Consider the following 24,442-nt stretch of genomic DNA (forward strand, 5'->3'; position numbering starts at 1 on the left):
GAGAATGACCCTCCTGATATGTCACAAGAGCCTGCCAGGTACTGAAAGTCTTTTCTTATTAGTTCACGGTGCGGCGGCATGCTGAATAATACCTTTACTAAGAAGCTGTTCAGGAATCCAAATCACTGAGCTGAGTCTCAAGCCCAGGGTTAGAGTCCAGACCTCTCTGTGCTTTACAATGCTTCCCTATGCTTTACCAGACCGCCCTGTGCTTTACAATGCTTCCCTATGCTTTACCAGACCTCTCTGTGCTTTACAATGCTTCCCTATGCTTTACCAGACCTCTCCGTGCTTTACAATGCTTCCCTATGCTTTACCAGACCTCTCTGTGCTTTACAATGCTTCCCTATGCTTTACCAGACCTCTCTGTGCTTTACAATGCTTCCCTATGCTTTACCAGACCTCTCTGTGCTTTACAATGCTTCCCCATGCTTTACCAGACCTCTCTGTGCTTTACAATGCTTCCCTATGCTTCACCAGACCTCTCTGTGCTTTACAATGCTTCCCTATGCTTTACCAGACCTCTCTGTGCTTTACAATGCTTCCCTATGCTTTACCAGACCTCTCTGTGCTTTACAATGCTCCCCTATGCTTTACCAGACCTCTCTGTGCTTTACAATGCTTCCCCATGCTTTACCAGACCTCTCTGTGCTTTACAATGCTTCCCTATGCTTTACCAGACCTCTCTGTGCTTTACAATGCTTCCCTATGCTTTACCAGACCTCTCTGTGCTTTACAATGCTTCCCTATGCTTTACCAGACCTCTCTGTGCTTTACAATGCTTCCCTATGCTTTACCAGACCTCTCTGTGCTTTACAATGCTTCCCTATGCTTTACCAGACCTCTCTGTGCTTTACAATGCTTCCCTATGCTTTACCAGACCTCTCTGTGCTTTACAATGCTGCCCTATGCTTTACCAGACCTCTCTGTGCTTTACAATGCTTCCCTATGCTTTACCAGACCTCTCTGTGCTTTACAATACTTCCCTATGCTTTACCAGACCCCTCTGTGCTTTACAATGCTTCCCTATGCTTTACCAGACCTCTCTGTGCTTTACAATGCTTCCCTATGCTTTACCAGACCTCTCTGCTTTACAATACTTCCCTATGCTTTACCAGACCTCTTCCTCTCTCATTCCCCTCTTTCTTTCTCATTCTCATTTGAAAAACCATGTTAATGAGTATAAGAAATAAGAAAAAGTCAGTTCATCACATTTTTTTTTTTTTTTTTATTAAATCACATTACTAAAATCTGAAATATTAAACATTTTATGGAAATCAAAAAACAAAAACACACACACAATAAAGCAAACTTAAGTTCACTTTTTTTAAAAACTGTTACAGCACTGACTATTGGATGCCATTTTTTAAAATATATATAAAACATAACAATTCTTAAAAAATAAATTAAATACAGTTACTTCGTATGAAATCCATTCGTTGCTAAAAACAAATAATTCACCTCGTTTCGCTCTGCAGGTGGCGCCGTTTTACCCCCTAACTTTCATCCAAAGTTGTGTCAGATTGAACATTCCCTTCACCCGAGGAGTGGAGAGGACAGACAGGGAGTTCAATACAAAGGGTTTCTTACGACACAAAACAGTCTAGTTCAGCTGGCAGATTGTTACAGGGGAATCATAAAAAAGCCAAAACCCAGGATAGAGCGGCTCAGTGAATGTGGTTTGGAATCTGTGCAGGAGGGTCATTGTGTCAGAGACGCCATAAAAGGACAGCGTGCCGGCATTAAAGTCCAGATACACTCCTATTCTGGGGGAGGGGGGGGCAGTTATTGTAGTTTCATTGTTATTGTGCCGGGCAGTGTAACTGGAACCAGAGCAGAACAAACTCCAGGACTTGTCATTGAATCCAAGGGCACAGGAACGATCCCATCCTTTCCTGCTGATTCCTTTATATGTGACTCCTATATCAGCCCCTCCCCCACTCCACTCAATCTCCCAGTAACAGCGAGTCCCAGACAAACCCTCTCTGCAAAGCACTTGGGTCTGGCTGTCAAATCTCTCTGAGTGATCAGGATATCTCTGGGTCTCTCTCGTCCATGTCACCTTTCTGTTCCCTTCAGACAGACAGAGCTCTCTATGCGCTGTGTTGGGGTCCAGTGTGAGCTGACAGGAATCTGATTGAAGAGAAGAGGACGGGTAGAGGAGAGACGGTTAGAAAAGTCAAATCACTGAGAAAATCAACAGTCATTGTCTGCTGCATCCTCACATCCTGTTTATGGAAGGTGTGTGTGTTGTTTTAATTATTTTTTTTAATACATTTTGACCACTTTTTTAAACTTTTAAATTGCATTCCCTGCCTCAAGATGGCTTCCCGCGGACCGACATATACCTCTCAGAACTACATTTCCCATCATCCTCCTGCTCACTGGTAATTCCATCTCAATCACATATGTGAGCAGGAGGATGATGGGAAATGTAGTTCTGAGAGGCCCATGCAGTTACATGTGAAGCTATCTATAAGTATAAAAAAGTGGTCAAAATGTAAAAAAAATAAAAATAATTAAAACAATACACACACCTCACGTAAACAGTTGTAGCAACACATGGGAACATGCAACACAATAAAATACAAAGGACCTTATGAACCCTTTAAACCCTCTTGCTGTTTGATTGTTTTGTTCATTATAATTCCTCGATCTTATCAAACTTCTTCAATTGGAACCAATCAAATGCAGCTCTGCATACAATTACAGTTCACTTAATGTTCCTACAGGGTATGTGTTGCCATTTTACCCACTCAGACCCCTTGCTTACTAAATATCTTCAATAGAATATCATCCACTCTTCAAATATCTGTCTAATATTTTAATGAGCAATCCATCCCACAAGTGCAGTGATACTGCAATATACATTTACTACCAGCACAGGATGACTGGGAGGGATAGCTGTTAATTTTACCCCACAACTGGTTTCACATGCATTGTACATGTATTAAAAGATGGGATGATTATCTATTCAGGGATACCAAGATATTTAGGGAGAGAAAGGTCAGAGTGGAAAAACAGGCAACAAATGCCCCTCCCCCAGTCATTCTGCATGTATTCATCTGAACCAATACTTGTTGGAGAGGAGTGTAGATTAATGGCTTCACAATTACTAATAAATAATAATTGCTGCCCTCAAGCTCCACCCCTCCCTGTTCTGTAGTGTTAGCTCTTCTCTCAATGGAGTGACACATCTTTCAATCAAATGTTTCAGTGAAAACAGACTTACATTTTAAAAACTCAGCTCTGTTCCTTGGCTCTGGAGCCTGCAGACTGTAAACTGCAACTTCATTCACTGGGCAGAAAAAAAGAGAGAGAAATAGAATTGAAACATACAACAGTCACTGTCTGCGCTGTCCTCAAATCACTCCCTCCTCCCTGCTTCACCAGTCCCTGCTCCCTCCTCCCTACTCGCTCATCTATGCTTCCTTCTCCCTCTCCATCCTCCATCTACGCTGCTCACTCCTCCCTGCTCCCACCTGCATCCTCCCTGCTCCCTACTCCCTCCTCCATCCTGCCTGCACCCTGCTCCCTCCACCCTGCTCCCTGCTCCATCCTCCCTGCTCCCTCCACCCTCCTGACTCCTCCCAACTGCATCCTCCCTGCTTCCTCCTCCATCCTCCCTGTTCCCTCCACCCTGCTCCCTGCTCCATCCTGCCTGCTCCCTCCTCCATTGTCCCTGCTCCCTCCACCCTGCTCCCTCCTCCATCCTCCCTCCTCCCTGCTCCACCAGCTATCAGAAGTTATTTTTGGTGTTTTGGGGCGATCAGCCAATAATACAACCGTTTCCACCCTTTCTGTGTTTTCATTGGTCAGATTATATGTCAGTCACACAGCCTGACGAACCTGCTGAATGTGAGCTGAAGCAATCGTAAAACGTCATCACTGAGAGCCGCAGTGGAACGTTATTATAGTTTAAAAAATAATGTTTACACACACACACACACACAACTAATAGAAATAATATGTTTTTATATTTTTGATAAATACAACTAAATGTATTTATAACGTTATATTAAACAGCAGCACATCCCACAATCCTCTCGGGAGCGCTTGATAAAGAAACCCGTCCAGCCCTCCCTGATCAATCCAAGAGAAACTCGCGTTTCCAACATCGGAACCACCTCGACAACAGCCGCTCCGCATCCCATCTGAGGACAGAGCTGCATTTCCATGAGGGAGTCACCGCGAACATGGAGAAACCGGACACCCGAAAAATCACCCGGACCCACACCAACGGGCTTTGAAATACACTCTGATTCGGACTGAAGGGAATCCACTTCACACAAAAAGGGTTCACAGAAATGTGAGCAAACACAACCACCTTCAGAACAAACCCGTGAACACAGAAATGGAAAAATAGAAATGTAAAAGCGCGTCATTTTAACACGCTCCCTAACAATTGCCATGGAAACCCTGACGGCAAAAAACAAAACAAAAACAAAACAGGAATGTCACTCTGCAGAGAAGAAGAATTCAGCTCCACAACACCCGAAAAACTACATGAAACGTTAGCTTATTATCAGAAGAGTTTCTTTTTTAAATGTATTTTTATTTATTTATTTTTTAAAGGGGTTGATACCCATTTCGTGCTTGAAAGGGAACGTGCTGTTTTTAAGTTACAAGTTCAAAGTGTTCTCTTTGGTTGCAGTCTCGTATCACTCCTAGTACAGACCACAGCAATCGCGGTTTTCTCTGTACTGTCTCACACAATGCAAACCTTATTTTAAACTGTGTGCACGTTATCAAAGTGGTTGCTATTTTAAATACAATTCTTTATGGAGTTCAGCAGAGATTATAAAAATATTGCATGGGGCAGTGTGTGTGTGATAGACAGAGTGTGTGTGTGATAGGCAGGGTGTGTGTGTCTGTGTGATAGGCAGGGTGTGTGTGTCTGTGTGATAGGCAGTGTGTGTGTGTCTGTGTGAGTGAGTGAGAGAGTGTGTGTGTGTGTATGAGTGTGTGATACATGAGCATGTAATGCCTGGATACCCCCCTCGGTGTGCATTACATTCTCATATCACACACCATCCCTTGCTGTATTTTATAGATATTGTACAGCTCCTTTCTGTCCTCCATTTCTACATAAACTCTGAAATTAAAACGCATTCAGTTCAATTACATATTATTACTTAACACAGTAAATACACTATAAAACTACTAACATGTTTGCAAAAAATAACCCAGCTGCTTAGTACTGTGTGATGTGAAGTACTAATTAGCCAGGTTATTATCATCAAGTATCCTAAGTTAATGCTGCCATGTATTCCCCAGTGTGGGGGGAGTAAGCTTGTCATATCTGATCCTGTAAGATACGATCCCCTCTATTAATACAGAGCCTGTCATATCTGATCCTGTAAGATACGATCCCCTCTATTAATACAGAGCCTGTCATATCTGATCCTGTAAGATACAATCCCCTCTATTAATACAGAGCCTGCCATATCTGATCCTGTAAGATACGATCCCCTCTATTAATACAGAGCCTGTCATATCTGATCCTGTAAGATACGATCCCCTCTATTAATACAGAGCCTGTCATATCTGATCCTGTAAGATACGATCCCCTCTATTAATACAGAGCCTGTCATATCTGATCCTGTAAGATACGATCCTCTCTATTAATACAGAGCCTGTCATATCTGATCCTGTAAGATGCGATCCTCTCTATTAATACAGAGCCTGTCATATCTGATCCTGTAAGATACAATCCCCTCTATTAATACAGAGCCTGTCATATCTGATCCTGTAAGATACGATCCCCTCTATTAATACAGAGCCTGTCATATCTGATCCTGTAAGATACGATCCCCTCTATTAATACAGAGCCTGTCATATCTGATCCTGTAAGATACAATCCCCTCTATTACCCTCTATATCAATGCATATTTTATTATGGGTCTACAACAGTAAACTCAGCTCTTACCAGGACACAATGGATTCTGCAGCAGAGAAAACGCAAAGACGGTGCATTTGTGAATTCAGTTTCAGTTTTCACATCCTGTCACGTGACTGCCCAGTGTAACCATGTCAAATAGAAGAAACTAAGGCATTCATATCATTACTGTGCTGTTAAAAAGATGTGTTGCCACCCTCCAAACCAGTTTATGGTTGTGAGGTTTGTTGTTTGAGTCTCTGAAGCATCACACGGGACTAAAATCAGGCGTTCTCAGAGTTGGTGAAAAGCACAGGACTTCTAGAAACCTCCCAGACATGGATTCGTTTATCAAGGAAAGTCAGTAAATTCAAAATGAAATGTGATGTTGTGCATGATTTGTAAACTATAAACGGGGTGTAAATAACTAATTTAATTGTACCTTCTTTTCCAAAAGCAATAATAACCATTTCTTCCCTTGGTGATATGCATTTCCATATACATCTTCAAATGCACCGTTAATCAAAAGCATCCGTTTTTTTAAGAGTTGCCAATTATGTTTTGTATTTTTTGCTCATCCCCAATTGTTGTGTTTTACTGAACTGTAGAATCTCAGGACTACGGCTGCTACAATTAAATCGAAAATCGATTTTTCTTTCGATTCCATTCCTCGTTATATACATCGATATAAATACTGAATAATCGATTCAATAATTACATTTTTGTAACGCGCACAGTTAATAACATTATTTAAGTTTATCAATGAAACTGCACCAAACGCCCTGCCTTGCTAGTTACAATGCTTCTGACAGACTAACAGGGGGCGCGCTCTTCTTTACCTGCCTGTGTTAACCAGCATCTAGCACCACCTCAGTGAGTCGGGCCTTGTAAACAAACAGTGTGCTCTCTATCTATTTTTACTGTAGTTTTTTGCTGTCTGCTTTCAACTCGCCCGCTGTGGCTTCAGCCCCTGTGACTCCCTGGTCTATGCTACGCGCTGACCAGGTGTGTCACCATGCAGTTTGGGTAGACATTGTTGCTCAGCAGCCTCCCCCCCTGATGCTTCGGTACCCTGGTGCACGCATAGCCCTTGGTACTTCAGTATCTAGGTATGCACGGTGCTCATTGCACATGCCACACAGTGCAAACAGTGCCACGGTACTCAGTACACACCGAGCGTTACAGCGCTAGTGCAGGGATGCACGGTGCCGCACGGTGCACATGGTGCTCAGGGTACTCAGTGTGCATGGTGCCTGGTCGTGGAGCACACGGTGCCCAGTGATACAGTGCTAGTGCAGGGACGCACGGTGCCGCACAGTGCACATGGTGCTCAGGGTACATGGTGACTCACGGTAAGCAGGGTAGTGCAACTAGAATGCAAGAGCAGCTCCTGAACTCCTAGTCAAAGCACCTTTTGATGATAATAATAATAATAATAATAATATTAATAATAGTGATAGAACTATGCAGAACTATTGCAAAAAGAAAAAGAAAAAAAGGAAAAATTGTGGCAATGTGTTTTTATATTACTTTGGTCTACTCTTTACAAATATACAGCATCTACAACATCGTTGAGCAAAAATTATATTTGATATTCTGGTTTATTAATCACACTTCATAAGAAATGCTTATATTGGAGATCGCATCGGTCCGTGTTCTTGGATCAAAACGAATAAATAAAATAAAAAAAAAGAATTTCACAAATTAGTGCGCTGGTACTATTAGTGCGCTGGTGCTATCAGTGCGCTGGTGCTATCAGTGCGCTGGTACTATCAGTGCGCTGGTACTATCAGTGCGCTGCTACTATCAGTGCGCTGCTACTATCAGTGCGCTGCTACTATCAGTGCGCTGGTACTATCAGTGCGCTGCTACTATCAGTGCGCTGCTACTATCAGTGCGCTGGTACTATCAGTGCGCTGCTACTATCAGTGCGCTGCTACTATCAGTGCGCTGGTACTATCAGTGCGCTGCTACTATCAGTGCGCTGCTACTATCAGTGCGCTGGTACTATCAGTGCGCTGGTACTATCAGTGCGCTGGTTCGGCTGGCGGAGCTCAGTTATTTTTATACACACACACACACACACTAATGTCAGGGTTTAGTTGCATTTTTCCGCTAATATATTTTTATTTTGTTTTGAGGGATGGAGTAGCTGCAGTGGGATTTGTTTTATAATAAATTACATTTTTTTTGTAAAAAAAAAGAAGCGCTAGCCAAAGAGAAATGGATAATTTAAAAACGATCAAAATATTGTTGTTGTTATGAAATATTATTATTATTAGTAGTAGTACTAATAATAATAATAATAATAATAATAATAATAATAATAATAATAATAATAATAATAATAATAATGTTCTTCTGGTTAATTAACAGTATTAAATGCTTCAAAATAAGCAGCATGCAAAATAATCCTCTGAACTTTTTTGTTGTTGCTTTTTTTGACAAATTAAAAAAAAAAACATGTTGAAGGGGCTAACAGTATTATTAAAGAGTTAATGATAAATTAAAAATACATTATAAAACTAAAGTAAGGTTTCACCTCAACCATCGTATCGTTTCCTTGTGTTGAGGGGTGAAGAGGTAATGGAGTTGCGATAATAATTAAATAAATTAATACATACATTAAATCACGAGGTTGACTGAAGGTTTTCTCAGGTAATTTGGACTTTTGGTACACTTTTCTGTATATACAACTCCAAAATTATTCCACACAATTGAACTCACAGAACAGCTAGTTCCTTTTTTCAAATCACTCCTCTCACAGCACACACAAGCATGAAAGGACAAACTTCAGATCTGTGATCTGTGGATGTGATGCTGCAAGTCCCATCCCATCAACAATACAGCCTTGCTTGAGCCTACATGGACATTAAAACGTGGCACGTGTTTTAAAACAACGACTGCATACCTACTGTGGTAGTAAATTGTGATTTTAACCAATGAACACCCCTGGTATAAGCAAAAGAGAAAAAAAGTAAAGAAAAGAGTGATGTACTTACTTAGAAGGGGGGAGATCCATCGTGTCCACCCTGTAAGAGAGAAAAAAATGAACGGTTAGTAATTTAAATAGAACTGTACTGACTGTTGAAAATGACTTCCCTTTTGTGTGTAATAGTTTGTTAAGGGTGATTGCACCAGCTCAGGGCAGGGCCAGTGCTGCAGTGAGAGCCAGTATTGCAGGGTCGCCTTATGTGCCCTCTGTGTTCCCATGAGTCCTGTATAGAGGGTGTGGGTGAATTGATTTCACTGTATGTCATGGTTAGGCAGGCGGGGCTGCAGAACTAGGGTAGGGGGTTTATGTTTTTTTGTAAATCCAAGTTTTAGATTTTGCATTTATTTGTTTGCTAATTTAATTCACTTTTTGTTTAATTAAAGTGTACATAAGGTCCTTTTTATTTTATTGTTTTACATGTTCCCATGTGTTGCGTCAACTGTTTACGTGAGGTGTGTGTATTGTTTTAATTTTTGTTTTTGTTTTAAATTGCATTAAATTGCATACCCAAATTGCCTCAAGATGGCTTCACATGTACCTGCATGGACCTCTCAGAACTACCCTGTGACGGTGGCAGCTTTATTACATGACAGACGCAAAGGGTTCATGTAACTTGTGCGATAAGATGGTTCTGTATCTCAAACAGATTATGAGCTGTAAGTCTGTTGAATTGAATATGAAAGAACAAGCTTCAGATATGTGGATGTGATGCTGCAAGTCCCATCCCATAAACAATACAGCCTTGCTTGAGTCTACGTGGACATTAACCCTTTGCGGTCCATTTATTCAGCGCGTCTCAGGTGCATCAGGTCCAATTTATTTTAGACACGCTGTTAAAAAGTTTTTTTTTTTCACAGTATAACAGGTTTAAAAGGCACCGCATATCAACAGGACACTCAGTACTGCATCTGCAGCCCTGCCCCACCCCTTGTCCGCTGTATTTATCACAATCCTCTTCATAGTCGTGCATACCGATAAATCGTCTCCTGATCGCTCGTTTTATCACCAAAGTCCTCAATAATGTGATCAAAGTCGTTATTTTATTACTATAACATCTAAAAAAAGCTCTGCAAATGTCTGTGATATTCTTTGAGCGCTGGATGCGGAAGCAGCTATCTTGTTTGTGTATGTCCGTGTTATCTATGTGGTGCCGGGGCTTGTGTATTGCTTAGATCCGACCATTTTTTTATTTTTTTATTTTCTCGGCTCCTATCGGTCTCACTCGTCCATTGAATGGTTTTCTCGGCTTTATCCGGAGAAAAAACTACTAGAGACCTGTTTTTTACGTCTTTTTGATGATGTCGGACAGGAAAGGGAAAATTGTAATGTCAGACCTGGTCCGACACAGAACCACAAAGGGTTAAAACGTGGCACTTGTTTTAAAACAACGACCGCATACCTATCGTGACTGTAAATTGTGATTTTAACCAATGTGCATCCCTGGTATAAACAAAAGAGAAAAATGTAAAGAATAAAAACAATGTACTTACATGAAGAGCGGGCAATGGGGCCGGGCATCTGCACAGCTGTAAGAAGAAGAAATAAAGAAACGGTCAGTAATTTAAATAGAACTGCACTGACTGCTGAAAGCCGCCATCTCCCTGAAAAGCACATTTTCACAGCGCTGAGAGAACAGTGTTTCAGTACCTCAAATATGTATGAAGGAAAACAAACTGAGAATTCCAACATTTTTCAAAGAAAGAAAAGAAATTGACTTCCCTGTTGATGTATAATAGTTTGTTAAGGGTGATTATACCAGCTCAGTGCAGGGCCAGTATGCAGGGGGGCCTAATGTGGCCTCTGTGCTCCCGTGAGTCCTGTATAGAGGGCGGGGGTGAAATGATTTTACTGTTTATCTTGTTTAGAAGGCAGGCGGGGCTGCATAACTGAGGTAGAGCTGGGGGTATGTTTTTTTGCAAGCCTCCCTTCTGCACAAGTAACTATTATGACTTGCTCTGACAGGGGAGATTTGAAAACATTAATGATTATGTCGTGATATAGAGCAATGTCAAAGAATATCGAGATGGATTTATCATTTAAATTGTTGAGAGTTTGACTATAATTCCGTCTGCATTGAATTCACGCCTTGACGTTTAACTTGCAAGTATTTCTGGGGAAAGTCGGTAGTGTTTCCTGCCCACCTCACGTAATAACTCAGAAAACCATGGAAACGCCTCCTTTATCACCAACTCGAGTTCTGGGACAATTCAGGCCAATTCAAGCACACTCGAGTCCACTCGAGTTGGCTGTCCATGGAAGCGAGGTAAAGTCACTGAATCCTGGAAGCAAGGAAGGAAGTCTCTGCCATGAATCGTGAGGTCCCTTACCAGTGGGGGGCGCTGTTTCAGCTAGACCGTGGTGGCCATCCCTTGTTTTATAGGTAACCCTTAAATAATCAATTTCTAAAGACTTGGAACAATTTCATTTTGACTAGTTAAGCAGGTCATTGTTCATTTAAGTAATTTAGAGATAATTTGAATGAAAACCTGAAAAGCCTGCAGCTTTCCTAGACCAGAGCTGAACACTCCTGATTTAATTGAACACATGAAGCTGCTAAATTGATCAAAAACTTGCATTCTTCAGAAATGGCTGATGTAAGGGTTACCTATAAGACCTGCTGGACTGTCAAGGGCACTGAAACATTGAGCAGGCAGTGTTATACAAATGCAAATATGAAGTCAGCACTTCAGATGGTTTCTCAGGTTTGAGTCTTTCACCCTGCGACAGTGGCAGCTTTGTTACATGACAGGCACAAAGGGTTCATGTTTCTTGTGTGATACCCGTGATCAAACTTGAACTAGAGGATCACAGAATACAGCTGTGATCTGAATATGAAGATCATTTGTTACGTGTCATCTGGAAACCACACAGTCACATGGACCATATATGGCAGCCTCATGAGGTCACAGATAGGGTACTGTTAAGATCTGGCCTAAGGAGATTTCAAAATATTTAAATATGAACCTGGCTCTGTATCTCAAACAGATTATGAGCTGTAAGTGTGTGGAATTGAATATGAAAGGACAAGCTTCATATATGTGGAAGTGATGCTGCAAGTCCCATCCCATAAACAGTACAGCCTTGCTTGAGCCTACATGGACACTAAAATGAGGCTTTTGTTTTAAAACAACGACCGCATACCTATTGTGGCTGTAAATTGTGATTTTAACCAATGTACATTCCTGGTATAAACAAGAGAGAAAAATAGAACATCATGTATCGATGAATCAGGACACTTTCTTTACATGAGATATCGTATCATCATAGAGGTCTGTATCGTGTGCATCGTGATTCAAGACCAAAGCACAGCTCAGCTCACTGTAGATCACAGAGCGGTTCTTGAATGAAGAGTGTGTTTTATAGTTAGAATGAATGCATACTCTCCCTGTCTCATTTCACTTGTCTTCTAATAAAACAGTCACTTGTTAAATGATCATTTGATCCTATTATGCTTCATACAAGTAGCCCATCAGGACCATTGCATGCATTGTGATTCATATCGTATCCTGACCTGCATATCGTGATGTGTATCGTATCGTGACATTAGAGTTACACCTATAATGAAAATGAATATTAATAAGAAAAGGTTACTGGATGTTTGAACTCTTCACAACAATGTACAGAGTTCAGCATCAAATAACTTTACTTGGCAATCTGAGGACATGTTCTGGATTCAGCTGTTAAATACAGTACAGGTTGAAACATGCTTTCTTTTCCATACAGGATGCTGTATATGTCAGTTATATAAACAGAATACTGCATGAACTTTCACACAGTGCTGTGGCTATTTCACTGATGAGGATATCCATAAACATGTTGTCTGCATCCTCATTCATGGAATAGCAACCCTGTTCTGTACTCTGTGATCCTCCACGACTCTATCCTCTGCATTCTACTCTTCACTCACTGATAGGACGGTCCATCTCATTACTGCGTCTTCGTCGAGGCTGGTCCTTCATTTCCTCTTCACACTTTTCCTTTGCTGAGATAAAACAAAACCAAAAAAAACAAGGTTTCTTTCTCACTCATTTCTTTTAAACAAACAAACAAATACATCAAATAAAATAAAGTTTGCAAAAACAATCTAACATATTGGTTGATATTTCAGTTTGTTTTGCTCAACATTGTGACTGTGACAGTCACATATTCACAACCAGGGTGGGGGTCAGTTCCTTTTTAAAATCAATTCCCAATTCACATTGCCATTCCCTTTTAATTAATTCACATTCCTTTTATAACATAACATAACATATATATATATATATATATATATATATATATATATATATATATATATATATATATATATATATATAGGGTTAGGGGTAGGGTTATATATATATATATATATATATATATATATATATTGTAAGACAGCAGGGAGGGGGTTAAAGCCTCCCTGAAGAAAAACATGTGCGGAATGCACATTTGTTTAATTTAATTGTATTTGGTTTGATTGTTTAATTGTTGTGCTTTATTGTTTAATTAAATTTGTTAATTGTTTATTGTTTAATTATCACCCGCACCTGGTGACTATTGTAAATTAATACCAGGTGCGGGGGATTAAAAAGAGAGCAGCCAGCCTTCTCAGGGCTGCTGAGGAGAAGGAGGCAGGAGAGGTGCTCTGCTTCCGAGCAGTCAAGAGGTAAAACGTAAGCTGTGTAAACCTGTGTGATTGTGTTTGTTTGTTGGGGAAACGGCTTAGCAGTTCCACTTATAGTCAGGGTGTTCCTGAAAGTTTAGTTAGTGCTCGGAAAGAGCTAGTTGTTTATTTTGTTTGTTTTATTTGGTTGTTTATTAAGCGTGTCAGCTTGTGTACATGCTGTACGTGTGTTGACAAGGTGTTTTTAAGTTTGTTCAATACAGCCTGTGTTGTAAAAGGTATTGGGATTGATTAAAATGGTTATTCAGAAGTGATTCCAGTCGGGGTCTGCAGAATTTACTGAAGAAGGTTTAGAGACACTTTGTGTTTAATATACAGGCAATGCACAACCAGGGTTGAGGCAATTCCTTTATAAAAGCAATTCTTTCAAAAGGAATTGGAATTGATATTTTAGAGATGTTATAATAATTGTTGTGATTGTTCAACATCTTTCATCTGAAGTCGATTTAATTGACTAACAAACAGGAGTGAATTCAATGTAATTTGTTGCCACTGTGAGAAGCTCATTTTAACAGAATACTGCTAATTACAATTGTGATCAATGATGTGTTGGAATTGATTAAAAGGGAATGGGAATTGATTTTAAAAAGTTATTGAGATTGGGGGAAAAAAGGAATTGACCCGAACCCTGTTCACAAATGGCCAGCTTCACACGAGGCTGAAGATAGCTTCTTATTCACCTGTTTCTTATTCGCTTGTTTCTTATTCAGACTTTGATCTGCTCCAAACTGAATGATTGGCTTTGTATGTAAGAGCTTAAATCACGTTGGGCTGCTGATTTCTCTGGATATTTATAGAGGGGCAGCTCCTAAACAATATTCATTTATATTTTTTGCTCAGCCCAACACTGATTTCATGGTCAAAACAGCTAACAAACATGGCACACATGCCAATGTAGGTAATATAATTGAATAAGTAACAGTGTATTTAAGGGGTTAAATCACATTGGTCTGCTAATTTCTCTGGATATTTATACAGGAGCAGTAAGTTATCAGTTTCGTCCACAAAATTATTTAACATAGTGTCACAAAGACGGCCGGATCCAGGAAATAAAACGACAGAGACTTGGGGTTTTGATGAGGCTGAGTGCGTGATCGCGCTCAGCATTTAATAATTAAACAGAACAGAAAATAAAAGGTTTTAAACACAAAACAGGACACGGCACTTGAGGCCAAAATAAAAAGACGAACAAACACTTAACAAACGGTGCACGGAGACAAACAAACGCTTTACTCTTCTTTCTTCCTTTTTCTCTCTCTCTCTCTCTCTCTCTCTCTCTCTCTCTCTCTCTCTCTCTCTCAACCCCGAGTGAATGAAAATGTGTCTATATATACTGTTGTGCTGGGATTCAATTACTAATTAATTATTCACTTGAATCCCAGCACGTGAATTAATTACGTGCAACCCCGTGCTCACATATTATTACATACTTTAAATGCACGTGAAGTGATAGTGCAATCCCGTGCCTAAATATAAATCTACATTTTTAAATACACGTGAAACACAGACCCGTTTATATCCCGTGTACCAATCTCTATACACCGACATTAACACACGCAACATACAACACATAACACACAAATGCACACAGGGGCGGGGCACATTGCCACACATAGCTATCATTTTATGGGACGAAATGCTAATTATGTGCACAAAATACCTATTCTGTGGGACAAATTGCACTTTTGTGGGTCACATGACTATTTGTGACATCATGATGACACACTGTCACATGTTAAGTGTCGTCTGATTAACGTTATTTTTTTCTGTGTTTTTGTCCTTTTCTTCTCCCCTTTACTAAGTCAATTGATGATTATTGAGTCATTAGTGTCTCAACGACAATGCAACAATGTGTCATTTCTGTGCTCTGTTTTGTTTCACATTGTGGTTTTTCAAAATATAACTTTGCTATATCTTGCATGACACAGTTTTTCTGTTTATATCCCATGTATAAAAAGAAGCTTCTTCTGAATAGCGGAGTTATCTAGTTTACATGACATAAATATAAACACTGATAAACTTTGATTAGCGTTCCTCCAGTTCACATCAGTCTAGACAAACGCATTTGAATCACGTTTAAAATGGAAAAATAAGGATTGCGCCTAATTTAACTCCTGTCACAATTCATCTCTCCTGCATGCTCCCTTTTTGCCTGCTCCCTGGTCTATGAATCCTCCTCCCTCCTTTATGCTCCCTCCTCCCTTTATGCTCTCTGCTCCCTCCTCCATGCTCCCTCCTTACTGCTCCCTCTTCCCTTCTTCCTAATTAAACCCTCTTGCTGTTTGATTGTTTTGTTCATTATAATTCCTCAATCTTACCAAACTTCTTCAACTGGAACTAATCAAATGCAACTGTGCATACAATTACAGTTCACTTAACCCTTAGCGGTCCATTTATCCAGCGGGTCTCAGGCATGTCAGGTCCAATTTATTTTCACACACGCTGTTTAAAAGTATTTTATTTCAGTTAAACAGGTTTAAAAGTCTCTGCATATCAACAGGACTCTCAGTACTGCTTCTCCAGCCCCGCTCCTTGTTTGCTGTATTTATCACATACCTCTTCATAGTGCATACCAATAAATCATCTTCTGATCTCTCGTTTTATCACCAAACTCCTCAATAATGCGATCCAAGTCATTATTTTATTACTATAACATCTAAAACAAGCTCTGCAAATGTCTGTGATATTATTTGAGCGCTGGATGCGGAAGCAGCTATCTCGTTTGTTTATGTCCATGTCATCTATGTGGTGTCGGGGCTATCTGTATTCATGAGAAACTCCCTTAAATATTGGCAGGGATGGGGTTAAATTCCCCTCACTGCCCAGGTTTATTGTGTCAGGTGGGAGTAATTCACAATCAATCAGCACCCAGCCACCTGACATAAAAGGAGGCCTCAGCTCCTCAGTAGAGAGAGGTAGCTGAGGAAGCAAGCGGGTATTTTGTGTTGCTTGCTGGTTGTTCTTTGTGTGCTGTTTTTTGAATTTTTTGCAATCCAGTGAAGGCAAAGCTCAGCCTGGAAGCCTTATTTATGTAAGTTGTACTTTGTGTTTATTTTTTGTGTTTAAGAACCTTTTTGTTTGGCCCTCGTGCCTGATTATTTTGTGTCTTATTTAATAAAAGTCTTTTGTTTGAACTGCAGTCTGTCTCTGGGCCTCATCACCCTGTCACACTCCCCCTTTCGGCTCCTATCGGTCTCACTCGGCCATTGAACGGTTTTCTCGGCTTTTTCCGGAGAAAAAACAACTAGATACCTGTTTCTTGCGTCTTTATGATGATGTCGGACAGGGACCGACATTGGACCGGAAAGGGAAAATTGCAATGTCGGATCGGGTCCGAAATAGCACCACAAAGAGTTACTGTTCCTACAGAGTATGTGTTGCCATTTTACCCGCTCAGACCCCTTGCTTACTAAATATCTTCAATAGAATATCATCCACTCTTCAAATATCTGTCTAATATTTTAATGAGCAATCCATCCCACAAGTGCAGTGATACTGCAATATACATTTACTACCAGCACAGGATGACTGGGAGGGATAGCTGTTCATTTTACCCCACAACTGGTTTCACATGCATTGTACATGTATTAAAAGATGGGATGATTATCTATTTAGGGATACCAAGATATTTAGGGAGAGAAACGTCTGAGTGGAAAAACAGGGAACAAATGTCCCTCCCCCAGTCATTCTGCATATATTCGTCTGAACCAATACTTGATGGAGAGAAGTCTAGATTAATGGTTTTACAAGTACTAATAAATAATAATAATTGCTGCCCTCAAGCTCCACCCCTCCTTGTTCTGTAGTGTTAGCTCTTCTCACAATGGAGTGACACATCTATAAATCAAATGTTTCAGTGAAAACAGACTTACATTTTAAAAACTCAGCTCTGTTCCTTGGCTGTGGAGCCTGCAGACTGTAAACTGCAACTTCATTCACTGGGCAGAAAAAAAAGAGAGAGAAATAGAATTGAAACATGTGGATTAATACACAACACACACAAGACTCCAAACAGCAATCTGAAAAGAAACAAGGCTTATTCACGGCATTTCAGGATGTAAAAATCTGTACTTCAAGATGTTCATGATTACAATGAATATGTATTCCTTCTGTATCGGTGCAGCAGCCAAAGTCAATGTGAACACGTCTGCCACTGCACTGGAGTCTTGTGTTCCTTCCTCTCCATCACATATCTTTACCCAACAGTACATTGTCCATATTAGGACAGCCTTGTGCATCAAACATACAACAGTCACTGTCTGCTCCATCCTCACATCACTCCCTCATCCCTGCTTCATCAGTACCTGTTCCATCCTACATGCTCCCTCCTACCACCTCCCTGCTCCCTCCTCCCTGCTCCCTCCTCCCTGCTCCCTTCTCCCTGCTCCCTCCTCCATGTTGCCTCCTCCCACTTATGTGCTCCCTCTTCTTTGCTCACTCTTTCATGCTTCCTCCTCACTGCTGTCTCTTCCAGTCTTCATGCTCCCTTCTCTCTGCTCCATCCTCCCTGTTGCCTCCTACCTGTCTCCTCCCTGCTCTCTCCTTCCTGCTCCAACCTTCATGCTCCCTCGTCCCTCTTCCATGGTCTCCTCCATGCTCCCTGCTCACTTCTCCCTACTCTCTCCAGGCTCCTTCCCTCATGCTCCCTGCTCTGCCTTCCCTGCTCCCTCCTCCATACTTTCTACTGCCTCCTCACTCCTTCCTCTTCCTCCCTGCTGTCTCCTCCCTTCTCAATACTACATTATTTATATAGCCAGCAATCTGCAAGAGGTCTTTATTAATGTCTTGCAAGTCCTGTCCCTCCTCAAGCCATGGACTATTTGAGAAATCTCTACCAAAGGAATCTATTTCACACCAACCTGTTTTGGTTATTTTGACTAATTCCCCTTTGCAGAAGTCCTCAATATGGTCTTTAAGTTCAGATACAGCTTTCCTCACAGCCCCAAAAGAGATGTCTGTATTGACAGTAATGCTGGGTAAGTCTCCAGCTTCAGGAGGGGCACAGAAAGACTGGAAATTCTACAACAGGAAAGTGGAGAAAAGGAGTTTTCAGTGAAACAGAATGGGGTCCAAAACATTCCTGGGGAAAAGCAAGGATTCATTCAATTGGAGGGGTCTGTCTAAAACCGTCCCAGTTATGGATTTTCTAACAAGCAGTGATGTTACCTGTAGAAAATGGATGTGATCCTCTGTCTCTGAAAGCTGTTTCAGCTCAGCGTTTCTCCTCCTTAGCTCAGCAATCTCCTGCTCCAGTTTCTTCATGCGTCCTTCAGCCTGATTCACTGCAGCCTTCTCGTTAGCTCCAATCAGCTCAATAACCTCAGTGTGGATCTTCTCAATGGATCGGATCAGCTCAGTAAAGATCTTCTCACTTTCCTTTATTTCTATGCATGCAGATGTCTGAGTGAAAGAACACAGTAGAGGAGACATGGTTAGAATTGATATCAAAAACACATCAGGCATAGACAGTAAACTTCTGTAGATGTGTTCCAGTCCACCTGTTAATAATAATAATAATAATAATACCCCCCTCTTTTCAATACCCACTTTCAGTGACTCCACAGTCTGTTTCAGATGCTCAGTTTCTTTCAGTCTCTCCTGGATTCTCTGTTGTATTTCTGTCTGTGTCTCTCCCAGCTGCTTCTGTGTAGAAACACAGTGACACAGTGACATTTCTGATGGAGCATTGAGTGATATCCTGTCACACTCAACACAGACCTGTTTAAGTATGCTATTGAAACTGACAGAATCAATTTAGTTTAAATAGATTTTATGTTTTCTTGTCCCCTTACCTGTTTACAATGTTTGCTTTAATTCTGAGTGGTTCTCGAATATAATTTGCTCTTCAGTTCTAGTTGCACACCATAGACATCTGTAGCACAGGCTAGATCAGGCAACATGTGTGTATATTAGTAAGATATAGTGCACAGTGCACAGCTGCCAGCAATACAAAAGGATACTTGATCCACAGTAGCTGTCCACTAGATGGTACTGTTTCATACTAGTAACAGTGAATGATGGCTGATCTAGCATGTGTTACATGTTTGTTTTGTTAAGCACCTAGGAAACTGAAGCAGCTTTCTCTTTAATGGATATTTAGGGCTTCTGATTTCTGTTTTTAATCGATAAACACAAATAAAACAGCCCTGATACAAAACAATGAAATCAGTGTATACCCAATAAACACCAGACAAACACTGGACATGGTTTCTTAATTCACGTTGACTTCACCTCTTTCCATGTGAAAAAATACAATAAAATAACCTAAAACCAATATGTGTCACTTTTAAAGGCACAGGCACAGCAGCTCTGCCAGTGCAGATAGATGCGTCTGTGTCACTTTTAAAGGCACGGGCACAGCAGCTCTGCCAGTGCAGATAGATGCGTATGTGTCACTTTTAAAGGCACGGGCACAGCAGCTCTGCCAGTGCAGATAGATGCGTATGTGTCACTTTTAAAGGCACGGGCACAGCAGCTCTGCCAGTGCAGATAGATGCGTATGTGTCACTTTTAAAGGCACGGGCACAGCAACTCTGCCAGTGCAGATAGATGCGTATGTGTCACTTTTAAAGGCACGGGCACAGCAGCTCTGCCAGTGCAGATAGATGCGTCTGTGTCACTTTTAAAGGCACGGGCACAGCAGCTCTGCCAGTGCAGATAGATGCGTCTGTGTCACTTTTAAAGGCACGGGTTTTGTTTACTATATTTCAAAACACAATTATTAAAGTCTTGTTTAAAATGTGATGTATTAGTTTATTAAGAAGTGTGGGAGGGTGGTGGGCAACTCACTGACACCAGGAGACAGTACTTTATTTGATACGCCGTTCAGGCGCACTGATTTATTGCGTCCAGGAGATGGCGTTGTTGTCCGTGGACTGGATACTGGCGACAGTAACCAGCACCACGGCTTGTACCACAACAGGTACACAAGCAAGGGCACAACAAGTGCTCGTAAATAATAATGAAAACCAAAGGCGAAAGAAAAAGGGAAAATAAAACACAGTAATAAACCACTGCCGCTAAGCTGGTCAGCACGAGCCTCCGTCCTACGCTCGCTTGCTTTACACTGGGATGGCCGGAGTTCCCCCGTATAACTAAACCAGTCCCCTTGGGTGTGTAGCTACGTATTTTGATTTCTCGTTTAATTATTTTCAGGCCGGCTGTTATCCTCAGCCAGACTTGCCTCGTTTTCCTCCTTTTTAACACCTGACGTCTGCAGTCAGGGTCACGGTGTGTTCCCCAATCCGGCCACCCGAGTGCACCTAAAGCACCGTTCTTAAGGGCCGAGCAATCTCCCAAGGCCCCCCTCTCAGTCACTTAGAGAGAGGGAAAGCACACACACACACTCTTCACCACCTCTCCGTGTCATCGCCATGACTGACAGGCGGATCATAGGAGACTGCTGCCCTCTACCTGCAGCAATACACATGTGCCAGATAGTCAGTACAGGTCTCCCCTGAATTAATAAACACTGAAAAACAGAAGCCCTGTGAATATTGTATATCATATTAATCTTGTATATTGAATATCATATTAATCTTGTATATTGTATATCATATTAATCTTGTATATTGAGTATCATATTAATCTTATACATTGCATATCATATTAATCTTGTTTTTATTTTTTAATAATTTTTTTAATTAGGTGCTTGACTTTGCTAGGAATGCTATTTTTAAACAGTTTTACCAATTAAACTATAATATCTTACACAATAAAACTTACATATGATTTTATAAAGTTGCAAGATACATATAAAAACACTAGGAATATAAATCATGCTAATTTTACACTAAAAATGCACCACAAAACAGCTGAACAAATCCTGCAAGTGTAAATAGTGTATTTTTGTTTAATTGTAAATAATGTTTTTGATAATCAAGTTTGTGCTAGATATGGCAGGGCATATTCAAATCCAGGTGTGGAATGTGGCCAGGTGTTAATTGATTAATTGATGATCTCTTAGCCCTGGCCACATGCCTTTAAAAAGGGTCTGAAAAGCCAGTTTCTTGGTTCTACAAGCAGGGATACAGACTGTCTGGGAAGGTGTTAGGGTTAGGGTTAGGGTTAGGGTGTTGCTGTAGGATCCTCACGACTGCGTGTGTTAACCAGGGTGAGAAAAACACAAGAAGAAAAATGTATCTCGGATCACTGTGTGAGTTAACCAGGATCGCTAGCACTGGAAGGAATAGGGAACCAGTTTAGGGGATTTTAATCCCACCCAAGTCTAGAGAGGAGGTGTCAGGGAGACTGTTCCTGGAGCGGGACCTCCTTTCTTGTTTGGTCAACTTTTATTTTCTAGTTGTTTTTGAGCAGTGATCCAATGTGAAACTGTATAACCTAGTAAACATACATGTTAAATATCCCTGGGAATTCTTATCTTGTAGGATAGCTACAAGGAAATGGTTCAAACCCTTACCTGTTTGCCAGTCCTTTCTGCCTCAGCTGAGACTGTATCATGGCTCTTGTGTTCATTTTGTGAACACAACAAGCAAATACACGTCTGATCGGTTCTACAGAAGACTTCACATAATCGATGGTGTTCAGCACAAAGCTTCTGCTCCAGATTTCCAATTGCATTGATCAGCTTGTGCCTCTTTAATGGAGTAACCTCACTGTGTGGCTTGACGTGTGTTTCACAGTAAGAGGCCAGGCACGTCAAACAGGATTTCACAGCTTTGAACTTTCTCCCAGTGCAGACATCACACGGCACATCTCCAGGTCCAGCATAACTTTGAGCAGGAGGAGGATTGAGTCCTGTCTTCTTTAATTTCTCCACAACTTCAGCCAGCACGGTGTTTCTGCGCAGAACAGGCCTTGGGGTAAAGGTCTCTCTGCACTGGGGGCAGCTGTAGACACCTGTATGATCAGTCTGATCCCAGCAGTTCTTAATACACCCCATACAGTAACTGTGTCCACATGGAATAGCGACTGGGTCCTTCAATAGCTCCAGACACACTGGACAATTCAAGTGGTCCTCTGACCACAAGTTTGAAGCCATTCTTGCTGCAGAGAGACACAGAGACTGACGATTTCACAACAGAAACTTCACTGTGCTGATTTCTTGGAGTTGTGTAAAACTCTAAGAGGTGGGGTTTGGGACTGAGGCCAGGTTTAGACAAGCAGGCTGAGCAGAGACTGTTGAATCAGTGAGAGGGGTGGAGAGGAGAGAGTTGGAGGGGAGTTTCTACACAAAGATAGCCAAGCAGACAGATCAAAGGTTCTCCACATTTCTGCATGCATAGACAGTTTGTTTGCTTGTTAATATTTATGACTGCCTGTTTTATCAGCTTATTACAGGTTCAGTCAGTCATGTGTTGGTCAGAGTCCATTGCAGAGATACTGGAGACTCTGTCACCATGGCAACCAGCACAGGGCCCCTCCCTGTGGCGGAATGGCATCCAGCAGATGTTCCTGTTCCACTGCTAACATGGAGCCCCCCTCCCTGCTCTCAGTGTGTGTTTAAACAGGAGCCGTGAGGAATGTGGGAGGAGAGGATATGAACTCATTTTACCATTTAGAAAAGATACATATTGAAATGAGTTTTACAGCTGTGTTTTATTACTTTTGTATTTCCGTTTAAGGATAATAATCACTGTGACCTATTAGAATGTACAGTCATTATGAAAAATAAAACATTCGCCATTCAAATATTCTAGCAGGGCTTTGAGAGTGAACAGAGCAAATGTTCATGGCATCAGAGACTCAGCTCTGCTTCTCTTATGTCATGAAGACTGATTCTCACTTAACTGAAAGAAGATAAAAAAAGATAAAGTTACAAACTGAATGAAAGGAGACAGTACAGTATTGTGGGATCAAATAAAAGCAGGTTTTTCACATCTTCAGCGTGCCCAGCTGGCACAAGCCCCTGGGGCTCTGTTGTCTTTAGAGCGCAAGCTCGGGTTCAAATGATTTCAGTGAGTTTTCTACCTGGGAACAGTGTGTTCATGAGCAGTGAGATATACACCCCTTCCCTTTAGACCTCTCTCCCTCTCTCTTTCTCAAGCACTTAGCCTGGGTAGACTGGCTGCACGGGGCTTTCATGTGTTTTAAATGGGATGTTTTAGTCTTCTAGGGGCTGTTAGCTTGACTAACCATCTGGAGGTGTCTGATAGCTTGATCCCAGAGTCGAGATGCGACTGAAATCATTTGAACCCGAGCTCGCGCTCTGAAGACTACAGAGCCTCACTGGCTCATGCCAGCTGGGCACGCTGAAGATGTGAAAAACCTGCTTTTATTTGATCCCACAATATTGTGCTGTCTCCTTTCATTCAGTTTGTAACTTTGTTATCTTTTTGGTGTTTGTCTATCCAGAGCAGACATTTCAGTTCTTCTATACTTCACACCCTCAGCTTCTGGGAGGATTCAGGACTGTACCTGTAGTGTTCTTTGAGCAGCTTCACAATAGTATTACCCTGCTATCATTGGCTCCTTCAACTGGCAGGCAAACCTTTGAAAGATACAATAGGCTGAATCGCTCTGTTTTTTTTCTTCTTACATCAGACCCAGCAGTCACTGGACAAAGACCTGTATGAAATAGGCTGGTCTGCTGGTATTGTTTAGTTACAAAGACCTGTATGAAATAGGCTGGTCTGCTGGTATAGTTTAGTTACAAAGATCTGTATTTAATAGGCTGGTCTGCTGGTATTGTTTAGTTAAAGCAACACTGTGTGGTCATTGTTATAGTAGAATTTCTTTAGGGCTTCTGTTTTTCGGGTTTTATGAATTGTATTTTTCGGTGTTTATTTTTAGCTATTTTCGAGAAAATCATTTTTTTCGGGGTTTTCGTTTTTGATATACTGTATGAAATTAGTGTTTTCGGTTACTTTCCAAAATGCTTGAGCGTTTTTTGTTTTTTTTTCTGTCAAAGTATTGAAACTCAACAGTACTCGCACACTTAAGTTGT

At 41.1% G+C, this 24,442-nt stretch overlaps 1 protein-coding gene across 1 annotated transcript; it reads right to left on the minus strand.

The window, feature by feature from the left end:
• Positions 1–1,227: 1,227 nt before the first annotated feature.
• Positions 1,228–22,991, minus strand: LOC117965793 (tripartite motif-containing protein 16-like). The gene is made up of 10 exons (XM_059016198.1): positions 21,956–22,991; positions 19,084–19,179; positions 18,703–18,936; positions 18,396–18,555; positions 17,409–17,474; positions 12,781–12,855; positions 10,364–10,399; positions 8,881–8,910; positions 3,233–3,298; positions 1,228–2,133 (listed from the first exon to the last, which is right to left on the minus strand). The coding sequence occupies exons 1-10, from the start codon at positions 22,535–22,537 to the stop codon at positions 1,604–1,606; spliced, it is 1,875 nt and encodes a 624-aa protein (XP_058872181.1). The 5' UTR covers positions 22,538–22,991; the 3' UTR covers positions 1,228–1,603.
• Positions 22,992–24,442: the final 1,451 nt, after the last annotated feature.

The sequence above is a fragment of the Acipenser ruthenus genome, chromosome 52 (assembly GCF_902713425.1).
Source record: "Acipenser ruthenus chromosome 52, fAciRut3.2 maternal haplotype, whole genome shotgun sequence".
NCBI classification, from domain to species: domain Eukaryota; kingdom Metazoa; phylum Chordata; class Actinopteri; order Acipenseriformes; family Acipenseridae; genus Acipenser; species Acipenser ruthenus.

Excerpts from the sequence above, each read along its gene's own strand:
- LOC117965793 (XM_059016198.1), bottom strand. The coding sequence starts at position 22,537 with ATGGCTTCAAACTTGTGGTCAGAGGACCACTTGAATTGTCCAGTGTGT. Across the intron at positions 8,911-10,363 it reads CCCCATTGCCCGCTCTTCAT|GGTGGACACGATGGATCTCC; the intron begins GTAAGTACATTG and ends TCTCTCTTACAG. Across the intron at positions 3,299-8,880 it reads ATGGATCTCCCCCCTTCTAA|TGAATGAAGTTGCAGTTTAC; the intron begins GTAAGTACATCA and ends TTTTCTGCCCAG.